We start from the raw sequence: 23,873 nt of genomic DNA, 5'->3' as shown, positions 1-23,873 counted from the left end.
AAAACTTAAACTGGCCTTTAGTCATACCTGGGCTGTTATGCGGTTACTGTACCTCATACCTTCACTTTGCCCTCCTGCTAAATGGGAAGTCAGAGGCCAGTGGAAGAGGAAGGATGGTGTAATCAGGGTGAGAGGGCCGGTCAGACAGAGAGGAAGGCTTCAAACAATGCAGCGAGGCGCTGGAAAGGCTGAGAGTCTGTGAGGAGCGGGCCGGACCCCGTGGGACAATTGGCTTTGTCCAGCTCTGAGGGGCAGTAGGAAATTAGTCACGGTGACTCAGGGCCGCAGTCGTGCTGCAGGGCTGCACACGGGGCTCAGTGCTCATGGCAGCCCGGCCCCAGGACCGTGCAGGTGGACTGTGCAGTGCTGGGAACCAGGCTTGGTGTAATGGCCAAGCTGCCATCGGTGAGCCCACGTCTGGTGGGCGAGGAGGCTGCGCTGCTGAGGTGCTGTGACGTGGCCTGGCCCAAAAACACCTCATGGCTGTGCTAAGGGCCTGCTCAGTGCTGGTTTCATGCTGATTAGGAGAGAAAAGGGAAAGCGCTGTGTGGGCCTGCTTTGGCGGGGTGGCTGCTGACATGGATGTCGGGGAGAGATGAGCCAAGAATGTCCTGGAAGGAATTCACACGAGGCCAGTGAATGGAGCTGTCGGGGTCTGTGCTGCCAGCGTTTTCAGGCATTAAAGAGAGATGGGGGAGGGAGGAGACCCCCAAAAGGTGGAAAAGAAAGGAAAGGAAAAATACGGAGGAACCCGGTAATAGCCACTGTAGAAATAATCTGTCCTCTTAATGGTCCTACTGTCATCTGGGCCAAATTTGTGTTACTGGGCAAGAGGTGGCAGAGCTCTCGTCCCTCTTAGAAATGCAGGTCGCTTCTATGGACGAGGTTGAAATGGTGCCACTCAGGTGGTGACAGTTCCACTTGTATGAGGTTCTGGAAGGACTGCAATGCAATAGAGCTGGGCTGGGGTTTAGCCCTCCAGGTAAAGCAATGTCCAGAGTCTGTAGCAGTAGCTACGGTGACCTTTGGTGCTGGGTTATCTGTATAGCAGAACACCTTCAGTATCTCCTTGGTACCCATGGGCACCTCTCTAATAAAACTCCTGACTGAAAAAAAAAAAGGAGAGCGGTGTCTTTGTGGACCCTTTCCAGAACACTTGTGACCCATAGTGGGCTGTGGCCTGGGGACCCCCACTGGATCCACCTGCTGCAGCTGTAAGTTGTTAGATGGGCATCCAGAGCACAACAGGTGCTGGGAAAGGAGAAAGCTGCCCAGCAACCACACGGCACTGGGGAATAACCCTCGCTGGTGCAAAACCGCCTCATGGTTGATAGAGTTTCTGCATGGCAGGGCGATTTTCCTACCCTAATTAATCCACTCCTTGGCTGTTAGTTGTTTGGAGCTTTTTCGTTTGCTTTGTTCCATTTGATTTTTTCTTAGCTTCTACAAAAGAGAGTGTATCATTAAAGCTGGGTCTGTGATGGTCCAGATAATGCGATCTGAAAGAATGAAACAAGACAGAACGAGACCTCAGAGCAGAATTTTTCAGGCTTGCCCTGTGAGGGAAGAATTCAGCTGGTGCTGGGCCATGTTGAAGAATGGCAGGCTTTGGCAGGCGTGGAGGAATTTCCTGAGCTATGAAAAGAGCACTGGGCACAGAGGAGATGGCAGATAAGGCAGCCCTTAGAAATGATTGAAAGTGGAATTCTTTCCTGGTAATTGGTTGTTGGATGTGGAAAGCAGCTTTCTGACAGCCCGAGGATAGCAAGAAGGCCAAGGGGAGAATTAACGTGGAGAGGGTATGATTAGCAAGTGTTTTATTGAACATTGAAGTTATGTTGGTAACATGCTTAAATCAGTTACATTTGAAGAACGTTTTTCTTAGCCACCTTTACAGCCCCTGTAATCTAGGCGCAAAAATGAGATCCGCTTCCCCCCACAGAAAGTCAGGAATCCCTCTGAAGCCTTAAATAGAAGGGGAAACATGCATGATGGCGTGCTTTTTCCCCCCACATGTGAATCACAAGGGCTCACTGGGTACAGTTTGTTAAAATAAGGATAGATTGGAGAGAATAGACTGCTGATGGAGAGTGGCCTGAAATGTGGTATCTTGTAAATACTGTTTTGCTACTTTGGGAAATACAGCTTCTGTTGTGGTAGGGCTGATGCTGTTGTTTTCCTGTTCTGTAACTTTGCAGCTGTTACAGCTAGTGGCTTTGGCTAGTATGAAAACGTGTTTCTTATGGAGATGTGTGCTTTTCTGAAAGAAGTGGAAACTTTCAGAGCGTGCGGAGAGGAATTCTCTGCTGAACTGAACTTTTATTTTGAGCTGACTTTGTAGGACTTTGTGCAGTTAGTGCTTAGACTCTGTATATCTCCTTAGTGCATATATGAAAAATATATATATGTTAATTTATCCGGGGACAAAATAAGAGACATTGCAGGTGTGTGGCAGGTGTCTGATTTCCTAGACTTTGGATCCTTCAAGCTCCCATGTCTTACTTCGCAGCCTCTGCCTAATTTTGTTTCACCTGTGTTTCTGCCTTTGGTTCTCCTGTATGTTTTTCAGCACAAACCATTCTTGGGCACAGCAGCTGTATCCTTAACCCAGCTCCTGCTGCTGGTGCACAATCCCAGAACCTTAACCCTGCGTTGTCCCCAGGGTGAGGGCTGTGGGCAGCAGTGTGCAGGGGGTGACCTGGCTCAGGAGGTGGAGTGAAAGCAAAAGGGATGAGAAAAGTGCTCTCTATGTGAGAAAAGTGCTGGTGGCGCAGGAGCAGCTGGTACTCCGGCCCTGCTTTTCTATTGCTGGCACCATTCAGGCGTGCAAAGCTCAGCCTGTGTAGGAGCAGTGAAGATGCATAGGCTACCAGTCAGTTTTCAGCAATTCTGTACTTCCTTAAAACTAATGGAGTGTGTCTCCTCTTCTTGAAGGCCATTTCTCAGCTGTGAGGGCTGGTGGGCGTTAAGCTTTAGACATAGTACATGCAAATACCTTTTTAAAATAAGAATTGTAGAGACATGTCTGAACTCTTCCCTTTTCTATACCCTTCCTTTTCTTTTACCATCTAAAACTTGGGGTGAATGTTGAAAAGTGACTCAAAAGCAAGCAGATGAGAGAAATCCATAGTTAATACTCTGAATGGAATGGTCATTTCTTTGTGACCTAAAGGTGGCATATTGGATTCTTTTCCTCGATACTTGTTTTCACTGGGTAATAATAATTTATAATTTCCAAGACTAGCTGTTGGTGGTCACTTTCCCTAGCTGCCCAGTTTCACAGTGTACATGCTACTTTGGTGTTTCTCCATGCCTCTCCTGGCTTTCAAATGCATAAGAGTATGCATATAAAGGGCAGCTTCTGTAGCAGTAGATTTGTTTGAATCACCACTGTAACTATGTGAAGCAGTCAAATCCTTGCAGTCAATTTCTTTTAGTTAAATGTTGGTGTTTTCCATTTTTTTTTTGAGAAAAATCTTCAGGGCAGAACTGGCACTGACACGAAGGTGCCATTTTCTGCTCACAGGCTCCTGAATCACAGCTCTGCTCTGGAGGAAATGCAGCCCAACAGCGGTGTCACTGATGTTTGTTCTGTCCCCAGGTCCTTTCTCATAACCTGTGCACAGTGTTAAATGTTCCCCATGACCCTGTGGCCTTGGAAGAACACTTTAGGGATGATGACGAAGGACCAGTTTCCAATCAGGGTTACATGCCTTATTTAAACAAATTCATCTTGGAAAAGGTAAGTTTGGGATTCTTGGGTTCTGTTTTTCCCTTTGTCATTTTTTTTAGTGTCTTTCCTTAGCGTGCCAGCCTTACAGCAGGCCTTTGCTTGCAGGAAACCTGCTGGTCTGAAGGCATTGGGCTGTGAGTGTCTGTGCAGGGTTGTTTTGGGGCAGTGCTCTGGAATGCCTTAAAATGGAAGGGTATGCTCTGCTCGTTTTTCTTTCCTTGGTTTCCATTTCCTGTTATATCTGGTTGTTCTGTATGCTGTGCTTGTGTAGCAGTGTGTTCATATTAATGAAACAGTGCAGTGTAAAATTATTTGGAAGTGTCTTAAAGCTATAGGTTGTCCCAATCCATACTACGGTTACAAAAGAACGTTGCCATAGACTCATCAGCAGACAGGACAGGAAAAGTATCTTTATTGTCTATTCATGAAAAATTGTAATAAATAGATCCCACCTAGTATTTATGGTGAGGAATGTCAGGGGGTGCTGCTGAGGTTTGCCTTGCGAGTTCTTTCCCTTGGTGTTGGAGTGTTCTTGAAAGTTCTTTGGTTGCATGTTTGTTGTTTTGGGGGAAGCTCTGGAAAGCAGCAGGGTTTCCCCCATGCTGCCCTCCATCTTATTCTAAGTAGAGGCAGGCATTGGGCCAGAGCTGGTCTCCGGGGGCTGTGTGTGTGTCAAGTTTAGGTTGAAATTTCTGAAAGCAAAGAGCTATCATACTTCTTTTCTAGCAGCTTTGGTTGGGAGACTGGTCTAGGCAGTGCACAATACTTGCTGCAGTACCACTGAGTTCTCTTGGAGGCTGACCCAGAAACCTTCAAACTTTGATTTGTGGCTGCAGAGACACACGGATGGTTGCTTTCTTTTAAAACATCAAGTCCCAAAGTGACCTCCTGCTGGAAAGTCACCCATGTGACGGTTGCAGGTTACGCAAGCTCCTTAACCGCGTTTTGATGACTTTTGCTGCTGCTTTAATCTACACTTAATACTGGTGGAAAATATGATACATGGCTGAGATGCAGTCTGTCAGCTTGGAAACAAGAAAAGCTTTGTGTATCTGGCTAAGCTCCTCTGCCTCTCTAGTCTGTTTGTCTCCTACCCAGTGGCAGAGCCCTGCTCCATGTGGGGGAGTTGCTGGCCACAGATACCCACCCACCTGCTGTCTTGGCTGCTTGCTGTGGGAGAATCTGCCTTTGTCCGTTGGAAGGTTATAATCTCATTTCCACTTAGTGTTGGCTGTCTGAGCTCCTGTAAGGTTCAACAGAGACCGAGCAGCTTGTACACAGATTGAAATAAGAGCCCTTGTTTTATTCTGAGTGAAGGATTATAGCTGTAGAGTCTGAACTAGAGGTTTGTTGTTAGTAGCATCTGTAGTAGCAAGCCATTGAGTCAAAGAGAGGCAGAAGGCTTTTTCAAATGTATCTGTGTTTTATTGTTAAAGGGTGTATAGGGAGAAGAGTTATGGAATAGAGCAGCAATTGCAATTATTAAATAACACTTCAATTTGTAAATGAAAGACCTGGCTACCTAAACCTGTTGGTGTGAAGTTACAGCATGCAGCTACCCCGGGGCACTTTCCTACCCCCTGGCAAAAGAAGGGATATGCTATCTTGGAAAGAAAGCACAGCTGTGTGTAGTTTCCTGTGCTGCTTTCTTTTATATGCTGCTCTGGCTTCTGATAATAGCGGGTTGTACCCATGTCATTGGCTTCTTTTAACAGCCAACAGAAAATGTTTAGGAACAGGGTTAAATAGTCTCTAAATTCACATTAGTTATCCTGACTAAACGTCTCTTCAGAGTTTAGACATCTAGTATTGAAAATCAGTGAAGTCTTTGGACAGAAGGCCACCTTTGTGCGCTGGTTGTGACATCTCATCTTTCAGAGATGACCACATCAGTGCCAAAAGGCAGCGTGCAGTGGGATGAAGTCACTGATTCAGGCACATCTCCTTTGTTTAAAATAAACCCAACAAAGCAAACAAGGAACTCCTTTTTTTCATTCTTCTAAGGCATAGTCTGTTCTTGATGAGGTGATCGCAGTACAGATGTCATGAATTCATACTAAGTAAAGCTGCTAAAGAGGGACCAGTACTTTATACCCCAAGATATAGAGAATGCTCTCTCAATTTCTGGTTGTATTTTCTGGCAAATTAATTGTTTTGAGTGAGATCAGAAAGAAAACTTCTTGATCTCAAGACGTTTGTTCTGTTTGTGTGCTTAAAAAGCAATGTGCATGTGTGCTTATGACTTGTTTTTTTCAGCCATCAGTTCCTCCTGTTTGGAATGTTTCTATGTTTGCATTCTGTTAATTAAGCTAGAGGTACTTCTGTGAATAAGTTGAAATATAATTTTAGAAACTTCAAATATTTTCAGTTTTTGAAGCAGTGCTTAGAAATGATCTCTCTTACATCCCATGGTGCATTCATTTAGAGTAATTATTACTTCAGAGTAATTGTTATGTAGTAACCTGGACAGCAGCGCTGCCAGTGGAAGAAACCAAAGTCCAGAGTACTGTAGTAGGGACCTGACTCTAGAGCTGATTTGGTTTTGGTTGTGGCTTTTTTCCTTGCTTCCCCCACAGCCATGCACAAATGTACTTCAAGAATGTACATACCAGAAATAGCTAGCGTTGCCACGTGAAATTGCTCAGGAAAAATAGTATCTCTCATTAAAGAAAAGCATGTAGTTTACTTAGTTCTACCCACAACTCCTAGCATCCCCAGAACACTGATTTTATGATTACATCCTTTCTTTAAAAGTCAGCCTGTGATGATTTAGAGAAAAAAAACCAACAAAACAAAACAACCCGTGAAGGTGGATTAGAGTTATTTTGTGGAGAGCTGGAGCCTGTATGCTGATCTGATCATCTTTCCAGAGTAATTTCTATGCAGTGTCCGTGCTCTGGATGCCGCTCAGACACTTGATGAAGTCCCTTCCACAATTGAGCTTCTGAGGGAATTGAGGTCTGAAGGAAGGATGCTAACATGGGAGTACTGGTGCAGTACAGCCCGTCCTGAGGCAGAGCAGTCCTCAGACCTGCTGGCTGCTGCCAAATCCTGGCAGCAATGGGTGCTGGGGGTGTCTTGGGTTTGGTGCCTCTTTCAGGTGTCACAAGCAGGAACCACCATCTCTTACCCCAGCCAGGGCCCGTGCACAAGTTGTTGTTCCATCTGTCCCTCTGTGGTCACTGCCACCAAAACATGGGCTGCTTGTGGAGCCTGCTGCTCTGCTGGAGTGCTGCTGCCTGTAGGAAAGCAGGTTTCCTGCTCCATCGTGTCACCTCAGGAGCAGGGTAACTAGCAGGGCACTTCTGGGGTGCAAGGGCTGTGTGGTTTGGCCCATCGTAAGAAAATGGCACAGGATGTTACCCGTGGTGCTCCCAGGCAAGGTGCAAAAACCTTTTTCTTACCCATGATTTCCAAAATACCAAGAGACTTCCGTAAAGGTGCAGAATGTGACTTTATTGGTTTTGTGTTGGCAGAGAAGCAGCATGGCAAAGCTGCAGGGAGATAAATATACTTTGTCTGTAGCATCAACGAGGTTTAAAAACAAAATAGAGGAAATGAAAGCTTTCACATATGTAAATAATTCACAGATGGCTATGTACAGATGCTAGGTATGGTGAAGGATAATGCAAGCAAGAGAAATTTTTTTATCAGTAAAGAGAGGATTTGAGAGTCTGAGAAAAACGAAAGACTTTAGGTGTATTAATATTAAAGAAAGCAAGGTTACATTTGTGAATATTTTCTTCAAGAGTTACATTTCAGCAACATTAAGCAGAAAGGCTTATTAACGTAAAGACTTTTCCAGTATTGGTACTGGTGTGTCCACATGTAGTTTTCGTTCTCATGGTTTCCACTTTTATTAGGTGGTGTTTTAGTAGCAGTGCAACAGAAGGGCAGTTGGAACTAAAAATGTTTATGCAGAAGGTTTGGGATCCAAAGCTCGTGTGCTAGAGGAAAGACAAAATCACAGTGGCCTCCTTCCTGTGAAGTCAGGGTGTTATTAACTCCACCAGAAATTGGAGGTTGGATGCGGATTTTGCTGGAAGAAGTTCTTCAGTTTACCCCATGCAGGAAGTCAGAGCAGGCTGGGTTTGTGCTCTTTTTCGGCCTTGGTGCTGCTTACAAACTAGAATCTCTTGGTGCTTTGATATGACTTGGTCTGTTAAATTTCATCTGTCTGTTATCCTGTGTCATTCCTATGTATTGATTGTTGTTGTTGTTCCATTTCTTCATTTTAGGTTCAAGGGAACTTTGATAAAGTTGAATTCAACAGAATGTGTTGGACTCTGTGTGCTAAAAAGAACCTCTCGAAAAGTCCTTTGCTGATCAGTGATGAAGATGCATTTAAAGTCTGGGTTATTTTTAACTTCTTATCAGAGGACAAGTACCCTTTAATCATTGTACCTGAGGAGGTAAGAAACAAAAACTTGTGCTGTTCAGCATTGCTTTGCTTAGTGTCTCAGCTGGGTATGTCAATGATTGCTACCCTGGAGTTTTCAGAGAAAATGATTTTTTTCATAGAAACTACTTTCCTCTTTTCTAAGGCTTCGAATGCTTTTCTTTGTCTTGCAGGTTGCATGTGTGGGAATCCTGCAGGATATTTTAGATATTGATTGCTATTCTTGTCTGCCACTTACACAGCCTGGGCTAAGTGGGAGTGCTGCCTGTAAATGCCCTGTTTTGCAGACTGTGAGGCCTGACTGGTGCTGAGGAGACAAACTCCAGCACATGCACCTGGGGCTGTTGAGGTTCTCATCTCACTCATGGGTAGTGCATGTTGGGATCTTTAATACAGAACTCGCTTATGCCTGATTCAAATTTTGCACAGCGTGATGCTAAAAAAAAGTGCTCTCTGCTTGCAAGATGAGTCTTCAGTCTCATGTCGCCCTCCTGTTGAAATGGAGAAGTGCAGACTTTTCAGATGATGTCTGTTTCTGATCAAAACCAGCCACCACCTGAATGCTTTTGCTTGAAATGCTTGTAGGAATAAACAGCAGTGAGCAAAATAACAGGGAAGTCTCTTTATACTTCAAGTGGGTGGGCAAGTACAGGCAGTGCTCGTATGGGTAACCCTACAGCAAGGTTTTGGAATCTTCACAATTTAAAGCTTTTCCCCCTGGGGAGGGGTGAGGGAAGAAGGACTCCAGGTGGAACTCTACGCATTAACCATCTTCTGCAAAACCTGCTGCAGAAATCCTGGGGGGGTTGCAGCTTAGCACTGAAATATATTTTTTTTCAAATTGTTGAAAAGTCAAAGATGAAAAGAGTCTGATTTACATGCCACAGCTCCGAGCTGCTGAGCCTAACTGTTACTTACTGCCCTTTCCATATTGAAATGAACCACTTGGTTTTGCCTTGTCGCTTAGTTTTTGCAGGGCACTTTCACTCTGTACAGTGTTTCTGTTTGTGCTGTACTGATGATGACAGGCTGCTACCAGACATGCTGATTCCCTGGAGACACAGGACAGCCTTCTTGCCTTCCCTTGGTTGTTTTGTTTTTTTTTTTTACCTTGTCTTTTCTGTTCATTCTGGGGGATGTAGATCACAGTTCTAAAAGCCAGGACAACTCCTGTCTTAATGGAACCAGGTTTCCCTCCCATCCTTAGTCTCCAGGGTCCACCTGTATTGCTCTCTCACTTGGATTATCTTTAAAACTCATTGGCATGGATGTGTGTCTGCATCTCCTCGATTACTGCATGATGTAAATCATGCTGCACTCCTTAAGGAAAGCTTGTAGAGCCTGGCAAAGAAAGGCTGCTCTGTTCTTATCATATGCAATACCCCCATATGCTCTTTAACCTTTTGCCTTAGACCATACAGGTAATGTAATCAGTTGGTGCAGGAATGCTGTTGTGAATGCCCTTCTTTCTGGTTTGTGTTGGTCCTCCTGGTGCTGTCTGTGCTTCTGGAAAATTCCACCTTTACTCCCTTTTACTCAAAATTTCAAAAGTAAAGATGGAAACTTAATTTAGATCGGCTTTTCTCTTTCTCTATGTGACCTTTCATATCTGCCTTTTAAGTTCTTATGGTTTTTTTGGTTGTTGTTTTAGTACTTTTTTTAACATTAAATCTCAACTCCAGATTTTGAAGGCATTTTTTGTATGAACTTGCAATTTTTTATCTCAATACTGAGAAGTTCCTTCTGAAAACAGCTCTTTTCAATAGTGTTCAAAGTGATATTGATACCTAGTCAAGGTATTTTTCTTTTTTATGCCTCCCAAGTTCGTATTAAAACTGGCTTATGTATTCAGTTTTTACTCCTTGATAATGTTGCCCGCCTGTGAAGTGAAATTGCCTTGCACATCATCTATGAATGAACTGTGAGCAGGGATTTTTTGCAAAGTGTAGAGCAGATGGGAGGGCAGTGTTCTGTAGTGTTTATGTTTGGGCAAGACAAATGTAAACCTCTCATGAATCATTATAACCTCGCAGCCAGGGAGCAAGCGCTTCTCCCTCCCTGTTTGTTTCTCTTATCCTTGGCTGTGAACATTGCAACATGCCACTTACTGCTGTTTCTGGCTTAGAGTGATTAGTGCAGGATCCAGCTGCTTCCCCTCCTCCCACCCACCTCTTTGGCTTTTTGGCTTTTGAACTTTATTTTCCCTTTATAAGGAATTAAGAAACTTGTGTGGTACTTTCATGCTGGAAAAGGGATCACACGAATATTTTTGCTTTTCACCTTGTGGATGGCAAGGTTGAGGTAGAGAAACTTCTTAGGTCTCCATTGAAGGTATTGGTACAACATCATGTGACTGCAGAGTTCTCTTCCTCCTCCTCCTCCCAGGACCTGCTCCTTGGGGCTGTCTGGGATTCTGATTTTTGATTTTAATGACCTAAACTGTTTCTGTGCTTGTTTGAACCACCTCTTATCTGGAAAACTCTCTGGCTTGTGTGCAGTTTCACTTCTTTGCACCGCCTTGACTGAAGGTTGAGGCTGCTGTCTTTCGTTCCTGCCGGTGCACCTGTGCACAGGTGCTGCTGTGCTGGGCCATTCCTATTAGAACGCACACCAGGGACGGGGCTGCTGCCCCAGCTGCAAAGCATTTGGGCTTGATTCCTTGCCCAAGTGCTGGGTGGGTAGCAAATTGAAGTGCTGTAGCCGCTGCTCAAACAGAAAAGGAAGAACAGTCTGGAAAGCTTTCAGAGGCGTAGGCTGAGGAAATCTTTGGAAACAGAAAGCAAGGAAAACAGTTACAAAGAGGAAATTTAGAAGTTGTAGAGGGGGATAACACAAGGGCCAGAAGCTGCCTCCTTGCTCTGTTAGCAGAGGTCAGACTGGAAGCCAGAAGCAATGCTTGGCCTGGGCTCTTGCCCTGCTGTGTAAGGAGAGGTGGCAACTTGGCATAGGAGTGAGTGACGTTAGTGAAATCCGGTGTGGGGAAGGGCCTGGGGTGGGATGCAGCTTTGTGTCATGGTGAGCAGTCGAGTCACAAGCACGAGAGTTGTGCCTCTCCATTGGATATGGAATGCTCAGCTGGTGGTGGCCTTGGGCTGTAGAGAGGAGAGCTGGGAGGGAGCAGGGGTCCATAAATGTCTCTTGTGCTAAGGTGTTTGTGGCCCTAGAAAATGTGAAACGGCATCCAATCTCCCTTCTTCCCAATCCAAGGGAGAAGCTGTGGTATATGTGAGGTGCAGCATTTCTGTAAGCTGAGTGAAGGCAGACTGGAGGAAAACAATGCTGCGTTTTGTTTGCTCAAGTAAGAGTTGTTCCTGGTGGATGGTCTCCAGAATTGGCACAATTCTTGTCCAATGGCAGCAGTGTGCAGGGGGCAGAGCTTTAACGAGCAGCTGTGTGGCTCCTGGTGTCAGAGAGCAGAGCATGGGGAGAGCTGCTCCTGTTCTCCTCCAGGTGCTCCCACTCAGCCATCTGGGACACAGGCATTGAAATGTGTGCTTCCTTCAGCCCTCGCAGGGCTGACCTCCTCCACGAGGAGCTGAAAACAAAAGAGAGGTGAGGAGTGCTGCAGCCATAAAAGGAACAGTATTTCGTCTGTCATGAGATTTCCTTACGCCTCCTGTTTTAGTTGTCAGACTCGGTCGTATGCTGTTTAACCGGACGTTTTCTGTTGTATGTGAAGATTTCCTAACACTTCCCCTTTCTCATTTCTGACATGTGACTGCAGGCTTGGGAATGCTTTATCGCCTGAGAGCTGTGGTATGTGGTAAGCTGTGTTCCTGGGCCACCTCAAGGGTGAAACTGGCAGATAGGTCCACTGCAGGCGGCACGCTCTTGTTGTAATGCAGTGTTCACATCGTGTCTTTTATGCAATACTTGTCTACTTCCTGTCTGTGCTTTTTAGGTCTGGCTTCTTAAGGAACCACGATTTGTACAGTCTCCTTGTCTTTGTGCTCTGGTCTTTACTGCGTTAATGTGTGTCATCTCTAATCCTCCCAGCTGGGACAAAGAGGCTCTGAATCTTGTGTGGTTTTGCTGTGCATTTGAAAATGAGGTGATGGGTGGTGAAAGTCTCAAGTTGCCAGTAGTGATTCTTCTGGAGATATTTCCTGCAGAAATATTTTGTGACCTCTTTTGTTTCTGTGTTCTGTATGCTGGCATCTGATACTGTGAATGATAGATTGGGAATTGACCCTTAGCAATTCAGAATCAAAACTGATATAACTAGAATGAAAGCTCTGTGCGTGAGGCACTGTTTTCACCAACTATTGATCCAGAGGAGTTATTGTCTGTCTAGTTTAATGACTTCAAATGTGGGGATTTTTGGTGGTAGTGGAAAGGAAAAATTGAACGTTTGATTTGAGAGAGTGTGCTGTTCTGATGGGGTGGGGAAAAGAACTGATGAAGGCTGTGGAACAGGCCGTGATTGTTGCCACGTTACTTGTACAGAATTGTGTACAGCTTAAATTTTTTTTGTCTGCACTATTAATATCACAAACCCTATTTGAATAGCACACACCAGAATAGCCTTGTCTGCCATGCTCTGTTGGGCACGGAAGCCTCCTTGACATCGTTTTTCCTTTTTCCTCCTCTAAGAGGCCTGCTTATGTATCAGAAGAATATGTGAAACACTTGTGAAACTTCCTTCCCTGTGGAGAACCGTGCCAGGGATACCTGGAAGTGGAAAGCAAGTAGGTATTGCAGCGTGAGAGAAGAACAGCTGCCCTCTGAGAGCAGATGCTGGGCAGGCTGCACAGTTTGTGTTAAGGAGCCCCTGAGCTTTGTATTCTTTTTGTTTTCTGCTGGCAGAGTTCTGGCTGAAAAGTGTTGGTTTGGAATGGAACTGGTTTTCCATGCTATGGAACATGGCGGTGGGTGCAGCGTTAGTCCTAAAGCAACCCCAGCAGTATCAAAGAACGAGCAAGGCCCTGTCAGAACAGCAGCAAACACTGCTTCACATTTGCTTTTCAACACTACTCTTTAACCACAAGGGCAGATTGTGTGTGAGCCAGCAGCCTTAATTTGTCAGTTATTTGCTGAGCTCACACGTCTCCTCGGGGAGGAGGGGAAATATCGTTGGCTCGCAGAGGTTCCTCATTTGAGCCCATAATGAATGGCCTCTTGTTCGCTTCCATATTTGCCTGATCCAGCTTACTTCTCAGTATTTCCCTCACACTGCTCCCTAGTCGTGCCCCACCCCAGCACTGACGTCTGACAAAAGTTGTGTGGGACTTGGGTTAGCCACGCTTTTCTGAGTGAAGGATACGTTCTGAGACCGTTTAAATTGCAATATGTAATATACAAAGAGTTAATGTATTTTAAAATATGCTCTGTGTACTTTAATGGGATTTGGGATATTTGTGGTGATAGTGACTCGTAGAGGGGAGCTGAGTAGCCTTAAACGTTTGCATTTGTTCCAGCAATCAAAATAGAGTAGAAATATGCACAAATAACATTAAAGGATACTTTGTTTTCTTTTTAGTGTGTAACATGATAACACGTTGTAGCTATATTATGTGTGTTCTGCCTTACTTCTTTGTCAGACTGCCCAGCACCTTGGCAGGTCTCACACCCTCCTTGTTGGGCCTTCCTTTCTGCAGCCTCTGCTTTACCTGAAGCCTGGGTCATTGAGCAGAGCTCCTATTGGGGCAGGCTGTACTTCAGCATGGGGAAAAGATATTTAAAGGAATTTGGGTGCTGCAGAAATCTAAGAACAGTTGTATGTAGGCTGAATTCCAGGTTTGGCACTTCTCAGCTTTGCCGAGGCAGTGCCTCCTGGTACACGTTTGGGTCTTTCCTGATGGCAAATGAGCAGGGAAGGAAGGGATCTGCCTGCTCTGGCTGTGGGAGAGAAGCTGTAGCATCCACATGTGTAGAGCATCCAAAGCACATCTGAGCTGGGTCCTCGCAGGGAGGTGTGCTGGGTGTCTCTGTGTTTCTTGGTGCTACTAAACCTCCTGTGCTGGGTGCTAGGCAGGCTGAGAGCTGACCAACCTGTAGTTAAGCAATTCAAGTGGGCTGGGCTTCCTCAGCCCTAGAAGGAGTTGTGTTCTGCTCCCCAGTGGTGCAGGCCAACATCAGTGGAAAAAAAACCAGCAAAACAAACAAAACACGAAGTCCTGAAAAGCATTTGGTCTAGGCCTTCCAGGTTGCCCAAAGAGGCTGTGGATGCCCCATCCCTGGAGGCATTCAAGGCCAGCTGGATGTGGCTCTGGGCAGCCTGGTCTGGTGGTTGGCCACCCTGCACATAGCAGGGGGGTTGAAACTCCATAATAATTGTGGTCCTTTTCAACCCAGGCCGTTCTATAATTCTCTGCCGCTCTCGGTGAGGCACCGTACACCGCTGTTACGGTGCCAGCTGTGCGCATCTGCGGGCAGTGAGGGAGCAGCGCACCGCGCCCGGAGCTGCAGGGGGTGCCGGGCCGAGCTCTGCTTCGGGTTGTCTGCAACGCCGAAGGAAATGCAGAAGTGCGTTTTTACTTTGTTGCGCAGAGGTCCTTGCATAAAGACTCTCACTAATTGTTTTCCTTATGAGCCGTTAACGTTTTGCCTGTGCTGAAGTTGCAGGCAGGCTTAGTTTCAAAACGTGTGGTGTTTAAAGAGTGAAGGAACAGTAACGTGCTGCAAAACAAACTGCAAAACACACCCGACTTTCTTTCCCTCTTTATATTCCTGTGTTTATTGTGAGCAGCTATTAGAAGCATTACACTGTGGTAATGTGTACAGGATGATGATGAAAGGTTAAAGGAAAAGGAGAGTTCATTCTGGAAACAATAAAAACAGAGATGACAAATAGATTCTTCTGCTTTTTTTGATGCCTCTGCCAAGCTGGAGTGGTGTGGTGGAGGGGCAGGTGAAGACCGAGACGTGGCCGTGCACCAGTGGTTCTTCATTTTGCTTGTCCAAACTGCGACCTTACTCTTTTTATTGTTTGTTTGTTTTTCTTATTCCACAAACACTTTCTGAAACTTCCTGCTTTCTCACACCTCAGTCACGTTGGCCTGGAAGGTACTGCAGGGAAGATCTGTATCCTGTAAGAGCCTGAATGTAGAAGAGGCTCGCAGGTTAATGATTTGTTTCTTTGTGATGAAGAGCGGAGCTGCAGGTGGGGCTGGCCATCAGGAGCTCAGCCGAGGCAGAAGGCTGCTGGTCCTGAGGTCTTTGCTAATTGAGCAGCGCACCATGTTGGTGCCTGAATGGGAGCGCAGCCATAAGGAGTTTCAACACTATAAACTGTGCTACTCTTGAGACTCTTGATTTCTACGCCTGCTGGAAGTGATTAATTTCTGCTTATATTTCCTCACAGATTGAATACTTGCTTAAAAAGCTGACAGAAGCAATGGGAGCAGGTTGGCAGCAGGAGCAGTTTGACCTCTACAAGATTGCCCTCAACACCAGCCGGGAGGGCCTGTCTGCGTGGGAGCTGATCGATCTCATCGGGAGCGGGCAGTTCAGTAAGGGCATGGACCGACAGACCGTGTCCATGGCAGTTAACGAAGTCTTTAACGAGCTCATCTTAGATGTACTCAAACAGGTAAGGACTGCGTAAGTAGAAAGTGTTAAATTTGTGATGGCTGATGGATAAAGAGCAGGGGGAGAATTAGATGAATTACTTATCAGGGTTCTTTAGTATGACCTTATTTTTATCAGAGAGCAACTGATATAGTTATTGCAGTACGGTGAATGAGCTGCATGTTGGGAGAATTTCCATTTTAAAAGGAAGTGTATTCTGACTGAAATACAGGTTTTTATAGTATTATCAGTTCCTTCTAGCTGACAAAGTAGCTACAGCTGTCAGTTCTTAATTCGTGACAACTCTTCGGTCTTTGGAAATGTTTTTTCCAGATGCAAATAAACACTGTAGCAAATAGAAGTTGTGCTGATACAGCTTGTGTATTCAGCCTGGTCTGGACAAAGGAATGCTGGGCTGAAGCCTTTCTTCTAAGTCACCCCACTTCAGTAGGGCGAGAAGGTGTAGGGGATCTGCAGAGCTTTCTCCTTTCTGGTGCTTAGCAGGCAATACAGCTCACTTGTATTCAGACACAGTCACGCTGAGCCCCATTTCCACAGCAAGCTTCTGTCAGCCCTTTGGTTCTGCAGATTTCCAGATGATCCATTCAGGAACAGCTTTAAAAACTGGAAAGTATTGTGGGGACCTGAGGGCTTATAGCTGAGCTTAGCTAGAGAACTGTGTAACACTGACTTTTACCTGATGTGGATTTTTTTTTTTTTTTTCTTCTTTAATTTCTTGGTAAGAATGGAAACAGAGACTTTCTTGGCAGGCTGAGCAAAGCCATTCTGAAGAAATCATCAGAGTGCTTTGGCACAGGAGCTGCTTTGAATATCCATATAACAATGCTGAGGTCTATTTTTGTTAACTCCTGGTTGCTTATTGGAGGTGAGGGATGGGGCAGACACACGTACTGAGTCAGATAGCATAAAGCCATTCTGCAGTTTAATAACATGAAGATAAAATAGTCAGTTCCTATCAGACTTTCCACTTCCAATTTGTGAGGAAATCTTATTTTGGTTTCTATATGGCATTGTCTCTTTCTCTTTTTTTTTTTTCCTCCTCCTTGACTGTCTCCTTTCTTTCCTCTCTGAGAGGCTCGGCCTCATTCTCAAGGATGTCTGAGTGCCCGTGAGATGTTCCTTAATGCTTAAAAATAGTTTGCAGCAAGGTGTGGCCCAGCACCAGCGACAGTCACTGGTCTAAGGGAGAATGGAGCTCCTCTGTGGCTGACCCTGTCTGCTTCAGCCACAGCATGCTCCCTTGTAGCTCTTGGCAGGTAGAATGATCTGGTTTATTGCTTCGAGCTATGAGTGACGCATCATTAGCATCCATGTTGTTGTTGTGCACTTATTCTGGGTCTCTAGGATTGAGGAGGATTGCAGTGACAACTAGATTTTATTGTGTTTTAGCTTTCTGAAAGAAGTGTCCTTCACTTCTCTGGTAGTTGGTGTAAAATAACCCCAGGAGCTGTCAGAAAATAATAGATGCAGATTTTGCAGCAGTTTTACAGGGAAAATATCAGTCTGGCCTGGCTTTGAAAGCGAATTCTATCCGTGTATGAGGAAGGGAAAGACACTGGTTATGGACAGGATCATTCAAAGCAGGAAGGGCAAAGCTGCAGGAGTCCTTCCCGGGGCGACCACCCGGACCTCCGGCTGCGTGCGGGGGAGCAGAGCATTCCTGTGCATTCCTGTCCTGGGCAAGGGGTGGGATGGCGAGGGAATAGGCACGGCTGGGCTCTGGCTGCAGCTGGTGGGCTGGAGGAGCAGAGCACAGCCAAGCTCTGTGTGTGTGGTTTTGTTTTCTAAAAACAAACAGGCTCCTCTGAATGTCCTGATTTCTTTGCCCCAGACCTGTCGAGAGAGACAGCTTTGGTTTTGTCAGAGCGTATTTGTTTGCTTATATCCAGTGTGCTGTAGCTGATAGATGTAGAAAGGAAACCGTGAACGTTTTTCTCTTTTCTCTTAACCTGAAATATCAGGGGTACGGTGCTTTCTCTGTTGCTTTCTCACAGTTCTGTTGACATGGGTGTTTCAGTTTTGTCTGATAGGACTTCTGAAGTTAGAGTCAAGTTAAAAATACGTTATTAAAGAAAAAAAATAAAGAGGGGGGGAGGGAATATCGTTCAGAAATGGCAGCTGAACTACCATCTGACTTTGAAACTGTAGAGTAATACCTGACCAGGTCACAGCAGAGCCCCCACATCTTCATCTGTTACCACGGTGTGCATCTAAACAGGATAGAATGATTTTTTTTTAATAGCGACTTTTATTAAATTATTAGCCATAAATCTCAGTGATGGCAAATGTCTCTGCTTGACAGAAGGAAATTAAATAGTAATCAGAGAGACCAAATAATAAGGACTTGCAGTAGGCACAATAATTACTTAGTTCTTAAGCTAATCCTGTTACTGAAAGCAGGACAGAGGATCAGGGTGCTGTTTCTCATGGGGCAAACAATTAGCAGCATGCTGGTATTAGGGGGTGGAAATGTGTAGGGACTGTCTGTAGGGACTTGAGCTAATTTTTCTATGTACTCTGCTAGGAAATTCCTATGCCACCAGAAGACTTTATGTAACCAAAAGACTGAGATGTTCAGAATGGGCCAGGCCTTTCAGATGTGCTGTTTTTTGCAGGGTTATATGCTGAAAAAAGGTCACAAAAGGAAAAACTGGACAGAACGATGGTTTGTACTAAAACCCAATATTATTTCCTACTATGTAAGTGAAGACCTAAAGGACAAGAAGGGAGACATCATACTGGACGGCAACTGTTGTGTAGAGGTAAAAGGAAACAAACAGAAAACCATCCATGGCTGTCTCTAAAGAATGTATATTTTTTGTGACCTCTGACAGCTTCTATTAACAGAACATTTTTTTTACTTTGTATGGAGCAGTCTGCACGTGCTCTTTGTGTAAACATTCTTTAATATTAGTATTTGTAGATATGTAAAAGATAAGTGCAGAAATGGGGCTTGATGGTGTACCTTAATGATGTCTGCAAGAACAATCCTTTTTCATATGTTGTAGGCCTTGCCTGACAAAGATGGAAAGAAATGCCTTTTTCTTATAAAGTGCCTTGATAAAAGCTTTGAGATCAGTGCCTCTGATAAAAAGAAGAAGCAAGAGTGGATTCAAGGTAAGGTTTCAGAAACGTTGGAGTTATTTTTATAGAATCACAGGATGTGGTTCTATAAAGTTTAAGGATAGACCTTGAAGATGGCCTGGTTTCAAGCCCCTGCCACGGGCTGGGCTGCCATCCTCTAGATCAGGCTGCTTTAAAGTAAGCTGAAGCCTTATGAGATGTGCTTTACTCAGTTTTAAAATGCTTGGTCTTACCATTTTGGGGCTTCCATTTTGTCACCTTTGAGGAAACTGACTCAGGAAGGGAGTCATAGGGTAGGAATTGCCTTCTTTCATTCAGGTGCCTCAGTTCAAGCAGCCCAAATTAAATGACTCTTAGTTGCTTTTTTGCTGTTCTTCTGCAGGTGAGAAGGGCAGGAAATACACAGGGAATTGTTGGATTTGAGGAGAAAGGGGAAGCTTGTCTCTTTCAGCATCATGAATAGGCTTTGCTTTCATGGTTTTGCTTGAGGTAGCTTGGCTTGGTGAGCTGAGGGTGAAGCTGGGAATTGGGACTTCCTTTTCTATTACCACAAAGAAGTTACTCCGTCTGAGACCTTCCTGGGTAATGCACAGTGTGACCTTACACACGTCTTCTGCAGGGTGAGGCAGAGGCTTTTGCAAATCCACTGTTGCCAACAATATTTAAGCATGTGCAACGTTTCAGTATTTACTCTGCTACTATTTGGAGCTGCTTCATACTTCCTTTCTACCTGAAGCATGTACTTTGCACCAAAGTCTGATGTACAAAGAATTACTTGGTTCCAAGATGAGATCTATTTTCGCGGTTGTGGCAGATAAAAAGTGTGTACTGATAACTATCAAAAGCATCTATCTATAAGATAGATATAAGATATATATATCTATCTTATATATAGATATATGTATCTATCTATATATAGATACTGATATCTATCAAAAGCATTCTCCTCAGCTCTGATGCCTGTTATTTCCTTATTTGAATATAAGTCAATAAGAACTGCTTGCTTACTGGAAGACTGTTTTTCTAGTGAGACTGAAAATATGTAAGGTCAGTTCTGGGAACGTTGGTGAACATGTATGTTGGATAACATTTTGGACTTCCTGATTAGGTTTGATGAACCCTGGCAGTGAGGAATGTGGGAGTTGTTTCTGTAGTGAGGTACACAAATAATTGGTTTGCCCACTGCTTGTTGAACATCAGTATCAGAACTGACAGAATGCCTTGGAACTGCCTGACCTTCTTGTGGCACGCAGCCTATTGAAAGCCAAGTTCCTTTTACTAGGGGTTGTGTTTCTGATTTAAACACGCATTAAAACAGGAAAAAAAACCACCCAGCACAGGTATTCATTTCCCTGGGCTGTCTGGAAAGTTGGGTGTTTCCCATCAGTGATGTTCTCCTACTCTCCCTGTGTTTTGCACGCTCCTTCCCAGCCATACAGACCACCGTGAGCCTGCTGCGGGCGGGGAGCCCTCCGCCCCACAAAGAAGCACGCCAGAAACGGAAAGAACTGCGCCAGAAGCTCTTGGCTGAGCAGGAGGAATTGGAGAGGCAGATGAAGGAGCTGCAGGCGGCCAATGAGAACAAGCAGAAGGAGCTGGAGACTGTGAGAAAGGTGGGAGTGCGAGCTGCTGACCTGCACGCTTTAGGCTCAGCCTCCGCAGTTTAGATGGGCTTCTGAAGTCCGTTTGGCTGCTCGGGGGTTGAGGCACATTAAGCAAACTTCAGTAGAGGAGGGGAGTTTGTGCCAGCTCGAGTGCCCAGGTAATGGATTGCTGCAGCCCGCAGTAACGCCTGGCGCACTGCTGCAGCCATTTCTGGGGATCTGTGGGCTCAGGGTAACCCGTGTGTTGTGGCCCCATCCTCTGTGCATGTGAACATTACTGAAGTTTGTGCGTGGCGTTTGGGGGCTGGGCACTCTCACATTTTCAATTACTTCTGGTTGGTTGTTGGTTTGGGTTTTTCCCCGTTGGAAATGTCTGCTGAACAGGGGGCTTCCCATTGAATTTCCCAGGCAATTTTTCTAATGCTGTGTGAACTATCTGGGGTGGAACGCTCCTCCTCGCATAGACTTAATTTCTAGAGATAGAAGTTGGATTTACAAAGACTCCAAAGCTGTGAATTGATTTTGTGAATATGTGTAGGTTTAATTATATTGCAGAAGTGTTAGATTTACGGAGCTGAGAAACATAACGTTTATATGTTGGTTAAATGCTTGTTCCTTGTAAATGTTGGATTGTCTTTTGAAAGCCTGAGAATTGCTCTAGAAATTTCTGAGCGTTAGCACAAGGCTTTCTGAATAACTTCCTCACAGACAGCTTCTAGTCTGAATCTGGTGGCTGAAAGCACCTCTGCTATGGCTGTGCACCAACAGTGGGCTGAATGTGCTGATGGATCATTGAAACGAGGAGCATGTGTGATAGCTCTCTGCACAGACACTGATTAGAATTCAGATATGCTTCCTATTTTTTCCTGTAAAGACTTGCAGGGGGAGCTATGATGTGTTTTATTGTCGTGATGCCTTTTAAAGAGTGTGCCTTGGAATTAGGGAGAAGAGCCATTGAAGTGCTCACCAACACGTTGGCTGCTGAGTGGAGAGCCTCCTGCTGGGGCAGCCGAGATCTCTGCTGCATGCTTAGTCTGAAGAGTCTTTTGTTCACTCTTTGTAATTTGATTTTTTGCGTTCCCATTGAGGGCAGGTGTGTTCTGTTTGTTTTAAAGGAAAATCTGACAGCGGAAAACCATTTTTCTAAATTTCATTTTACCCCTGTACACCACATACATGCAATTTGTAATGCCAAACGTGCTTCCCAGGGTAGCCTGTGTTACAGATTTACTGGTAAGAAATGCACCTGTTAACAGAGATCATAGCGATGGATTTTTATGTGCAGTTGACTTCATGGGGAGATGATAGGGGAGGGGAAGGTGATAGGAGAGCACTCATGAGGGAGCAGCAGGATGCTGACAGGCTCCAGGATGTCTCTGAAATCACAAGGGGTAAACCAACAGGAGCCGAGGCAAAGGATCATCTTTTAAAGTGGGTGGGATTGCAGTGACTTCTCAAGGAAAAGAATTTGGTCTCTGACATAAATACTGCACTGTGGCTAAGAGGAGTTATCTGGGAGCCACTATGCTAGAAGAATTTAAACTGATTAGTTTTAAAAAAGCCAAAAAAAACCACAGCATCAAAACTCTTCAAGAAAAAGTCTTTGTAAACGATTCAGGAAAAGGAATTGTTTTGGCAGGCTCTGAGTTTGGTTTGCTGCAGGTGGCTGAGAGCCAGCCCTACACAGCAGCTGCCAAAGTGCACGCTGAGACCAGTTTTTGTTGTGATAGCTCCTGCTCTAAAAAATAACGGAAGAATAGAGGTGCCTTTGTCTAAAATAGACCTTTTTTCATAATGTAAAATGGAATTTTGAGATGCACACGCTGAATAGACTGAGGTAAGTTTTCTTACAAGAGAGTGTGCAAAAGCCTTGTGCACCCTTTCTATTTCAGTTTAGGGTCTTGATTGGGATTTGGGGGCTGTGTTAACTCCTGCTGGAGCAGTGTGCTCTTCTTGCCCTTCCCCTCCTCACGCTGTGGGACTTCTCCCTAAAGCCCGTAGCTGCTGTGATATCCAGGTAACGTTACTGGCCAGGCACCAGGCAGGTTTCTGCAAGGAAAGCAGGGAGCTGCTGCTAAGAGCGGCTTGTTTGAGCTGTGGCAAAAGCCTGGCACACGTTTGCTCTCTCTGGCAATGTTTGTTTAATTAGAATGTGAGGAAGGAAACTTCACTTAAATAGCATCTTGGGTTTGACCACGATTGTAGGCTTACTGATGTTCTGACAGAGGAGGGATAAATATTCCCATAAGACTGGTGGAGTAATTTTAGCCTTTCAAAGGAGAGCTTTTCTATACTGTGCTTACAAAGAAACTGAGAGCCTTCCCTTCTGCCCATCTAAAGATGAGTGTCCCTCTCTTGCTGAAGGTCCGTGGCAGTTAACTCCCCAGTCTAGCATGTTAAAAAAGGGCACTTGTTTTCAGTTCTCTCCCATGAATCAGATAAGTTTCTTTAGAAAATGCTGTGAAAGAGTTATTTTGTTTCCAGTGCTGTTAATGTTTTGACTGGTGCTTGTACATTTCCAGCCCTCCCAGCACTCTGAAAGTAGGTGCTATTGAAGTAAGATGAAAAGAATAAATGCAATGGCAATCTTTATTTGTGAAAATAAGATGCAAAAAAAAAAAAAAAAAAAAAAAGACCCTGTTAAAGAAGTTGCAGGAAGTTGTGAAGGTCCCAGCAGCTGTTTCTCTTGCTTGAGCTTTGACAAGGAGAGTTTTTTTTCCCCAGTGGTGATTATTGTCTATAATTCTTTCTTTTTACCTTAGATGGCAATTTATGGCATGTTAAAGGGGTGTGATTCATGATAGCACAATCACTTCTTGTTGTGGTGCTTCTGCTTTGCCATGGCAATTTAGTGCTTCCCTCTTTCTGTGTGAACTCTGCGCATGCTGGCATGTTTTCACTGCTGCTGAACTCCTGTGCAGGCCTGTCTGGAATGGGGTTTTCTGTAATAGTTTTCTGCCCCATACGAAACAGACATGGCTGTATTTCCTTCTCTGTTGGTTTGTCATGGAGATCTCAAAGGAAATGTGGAGGAGATCTGGTAGTCTTTTATTTTTTTAATAATAAATTTAAAATTGTCTCGCAGTAGTAAGACTAAAATTGATATTTAGAGATTGAGAATAGGCTCAGGCATTAAAAAGAAGCACGAAGACAACAGCTGAAGCCTTAATGCTTTGGAAGGCTTCTTTTAAATAAATAAAATAAAATATTAATTGAATTCCATTTCCCCCAAATGGTTTACTTTTGATAAATTATTTTTTTGCTTTTCAGCAACTGGAAGCAGCAGCTGCCCGTGCTGCTGAGGAGGAGAAGAAGAGGCTTCAGACCCAAGTTGAGTTACAGGATCGCTTCAGTCTGGAGCTGGAGAGAGAAAAAATGGTGAGTGGTTCCTGCAGCGAGCGGTGCCAGCTGAGACTCCAGGCTGTGGTCAGCAGCTCAGCAGTGATGTCCCTCACACGCAGTCACCAAAAGGTTTCAGCAGAACTTGCAGGAGGTTGGAGAATGCAGTCTGCTTTACATTTAT

At 44.8% G+C, this 23,873-nt stretch overlaps 1 protein-coding gene across 2 annotated transcripts in view; it reads left to right on the top strand.

Moving 5' to 3' along the window:
- Positions 1-23,873, top strand: part of SWAP70 (switching B cell complex subunit SWAP70) — a 33,273-nt gene that overhangs the window by 2,381 nt on the left and 7,019 nt on the right. For both annotated transcript variants that reach the window (XM_042813794.1, XM_042813795.1), the window contains exons 2-8: positions 3,602-3,742; positions 7,972-8,145; positions 15,436-15,663; positions 18,278-18,424; positions 18,671-18,779; positions 20,178-20,359; positions 23,621-23,728. In XM_042813794.1, coding sequence (XP_042669728.1) covers positions 3,602-3,742; positions 7,972-8,145; positions 15,436-15,663; positions 18,278-18,424; positions 18,671-18,779; positions 20,178-20,359; positions 23,621-23,728 — 1,089 coding nt within the window. The remainder of the gene's footprint in view (positions 1-3,601; positions 3,743-7,971; positions 8,146-15,435; positions 15,664-18,277; positions 18,425-18,670; positions 18,780-20,177; positions 20,360-23,620; positions 23,729-23,873) is intronic.

The sequence above is a fragment of the Centrocercus urophasianus genome, unplaced genomic scaffold, assembly GCF_019232065.1.
Source record: "Centrocercus urophasianus isolate 14NV4802_14NV808 unplaced genomic scaffold, USGS_Curo_1.0 seq_14, whole genome shotgun sequence".
Classification (NCBI taxonomy): Eukaryota; Metazoa; Chordata; class Aves; order Galliformes; family Phasianidae; genus Centrocercus; species Centrocercus urophasianus.
This window is presented reverse-complemented; position numbering and strand designations above follow the sequence as displayed.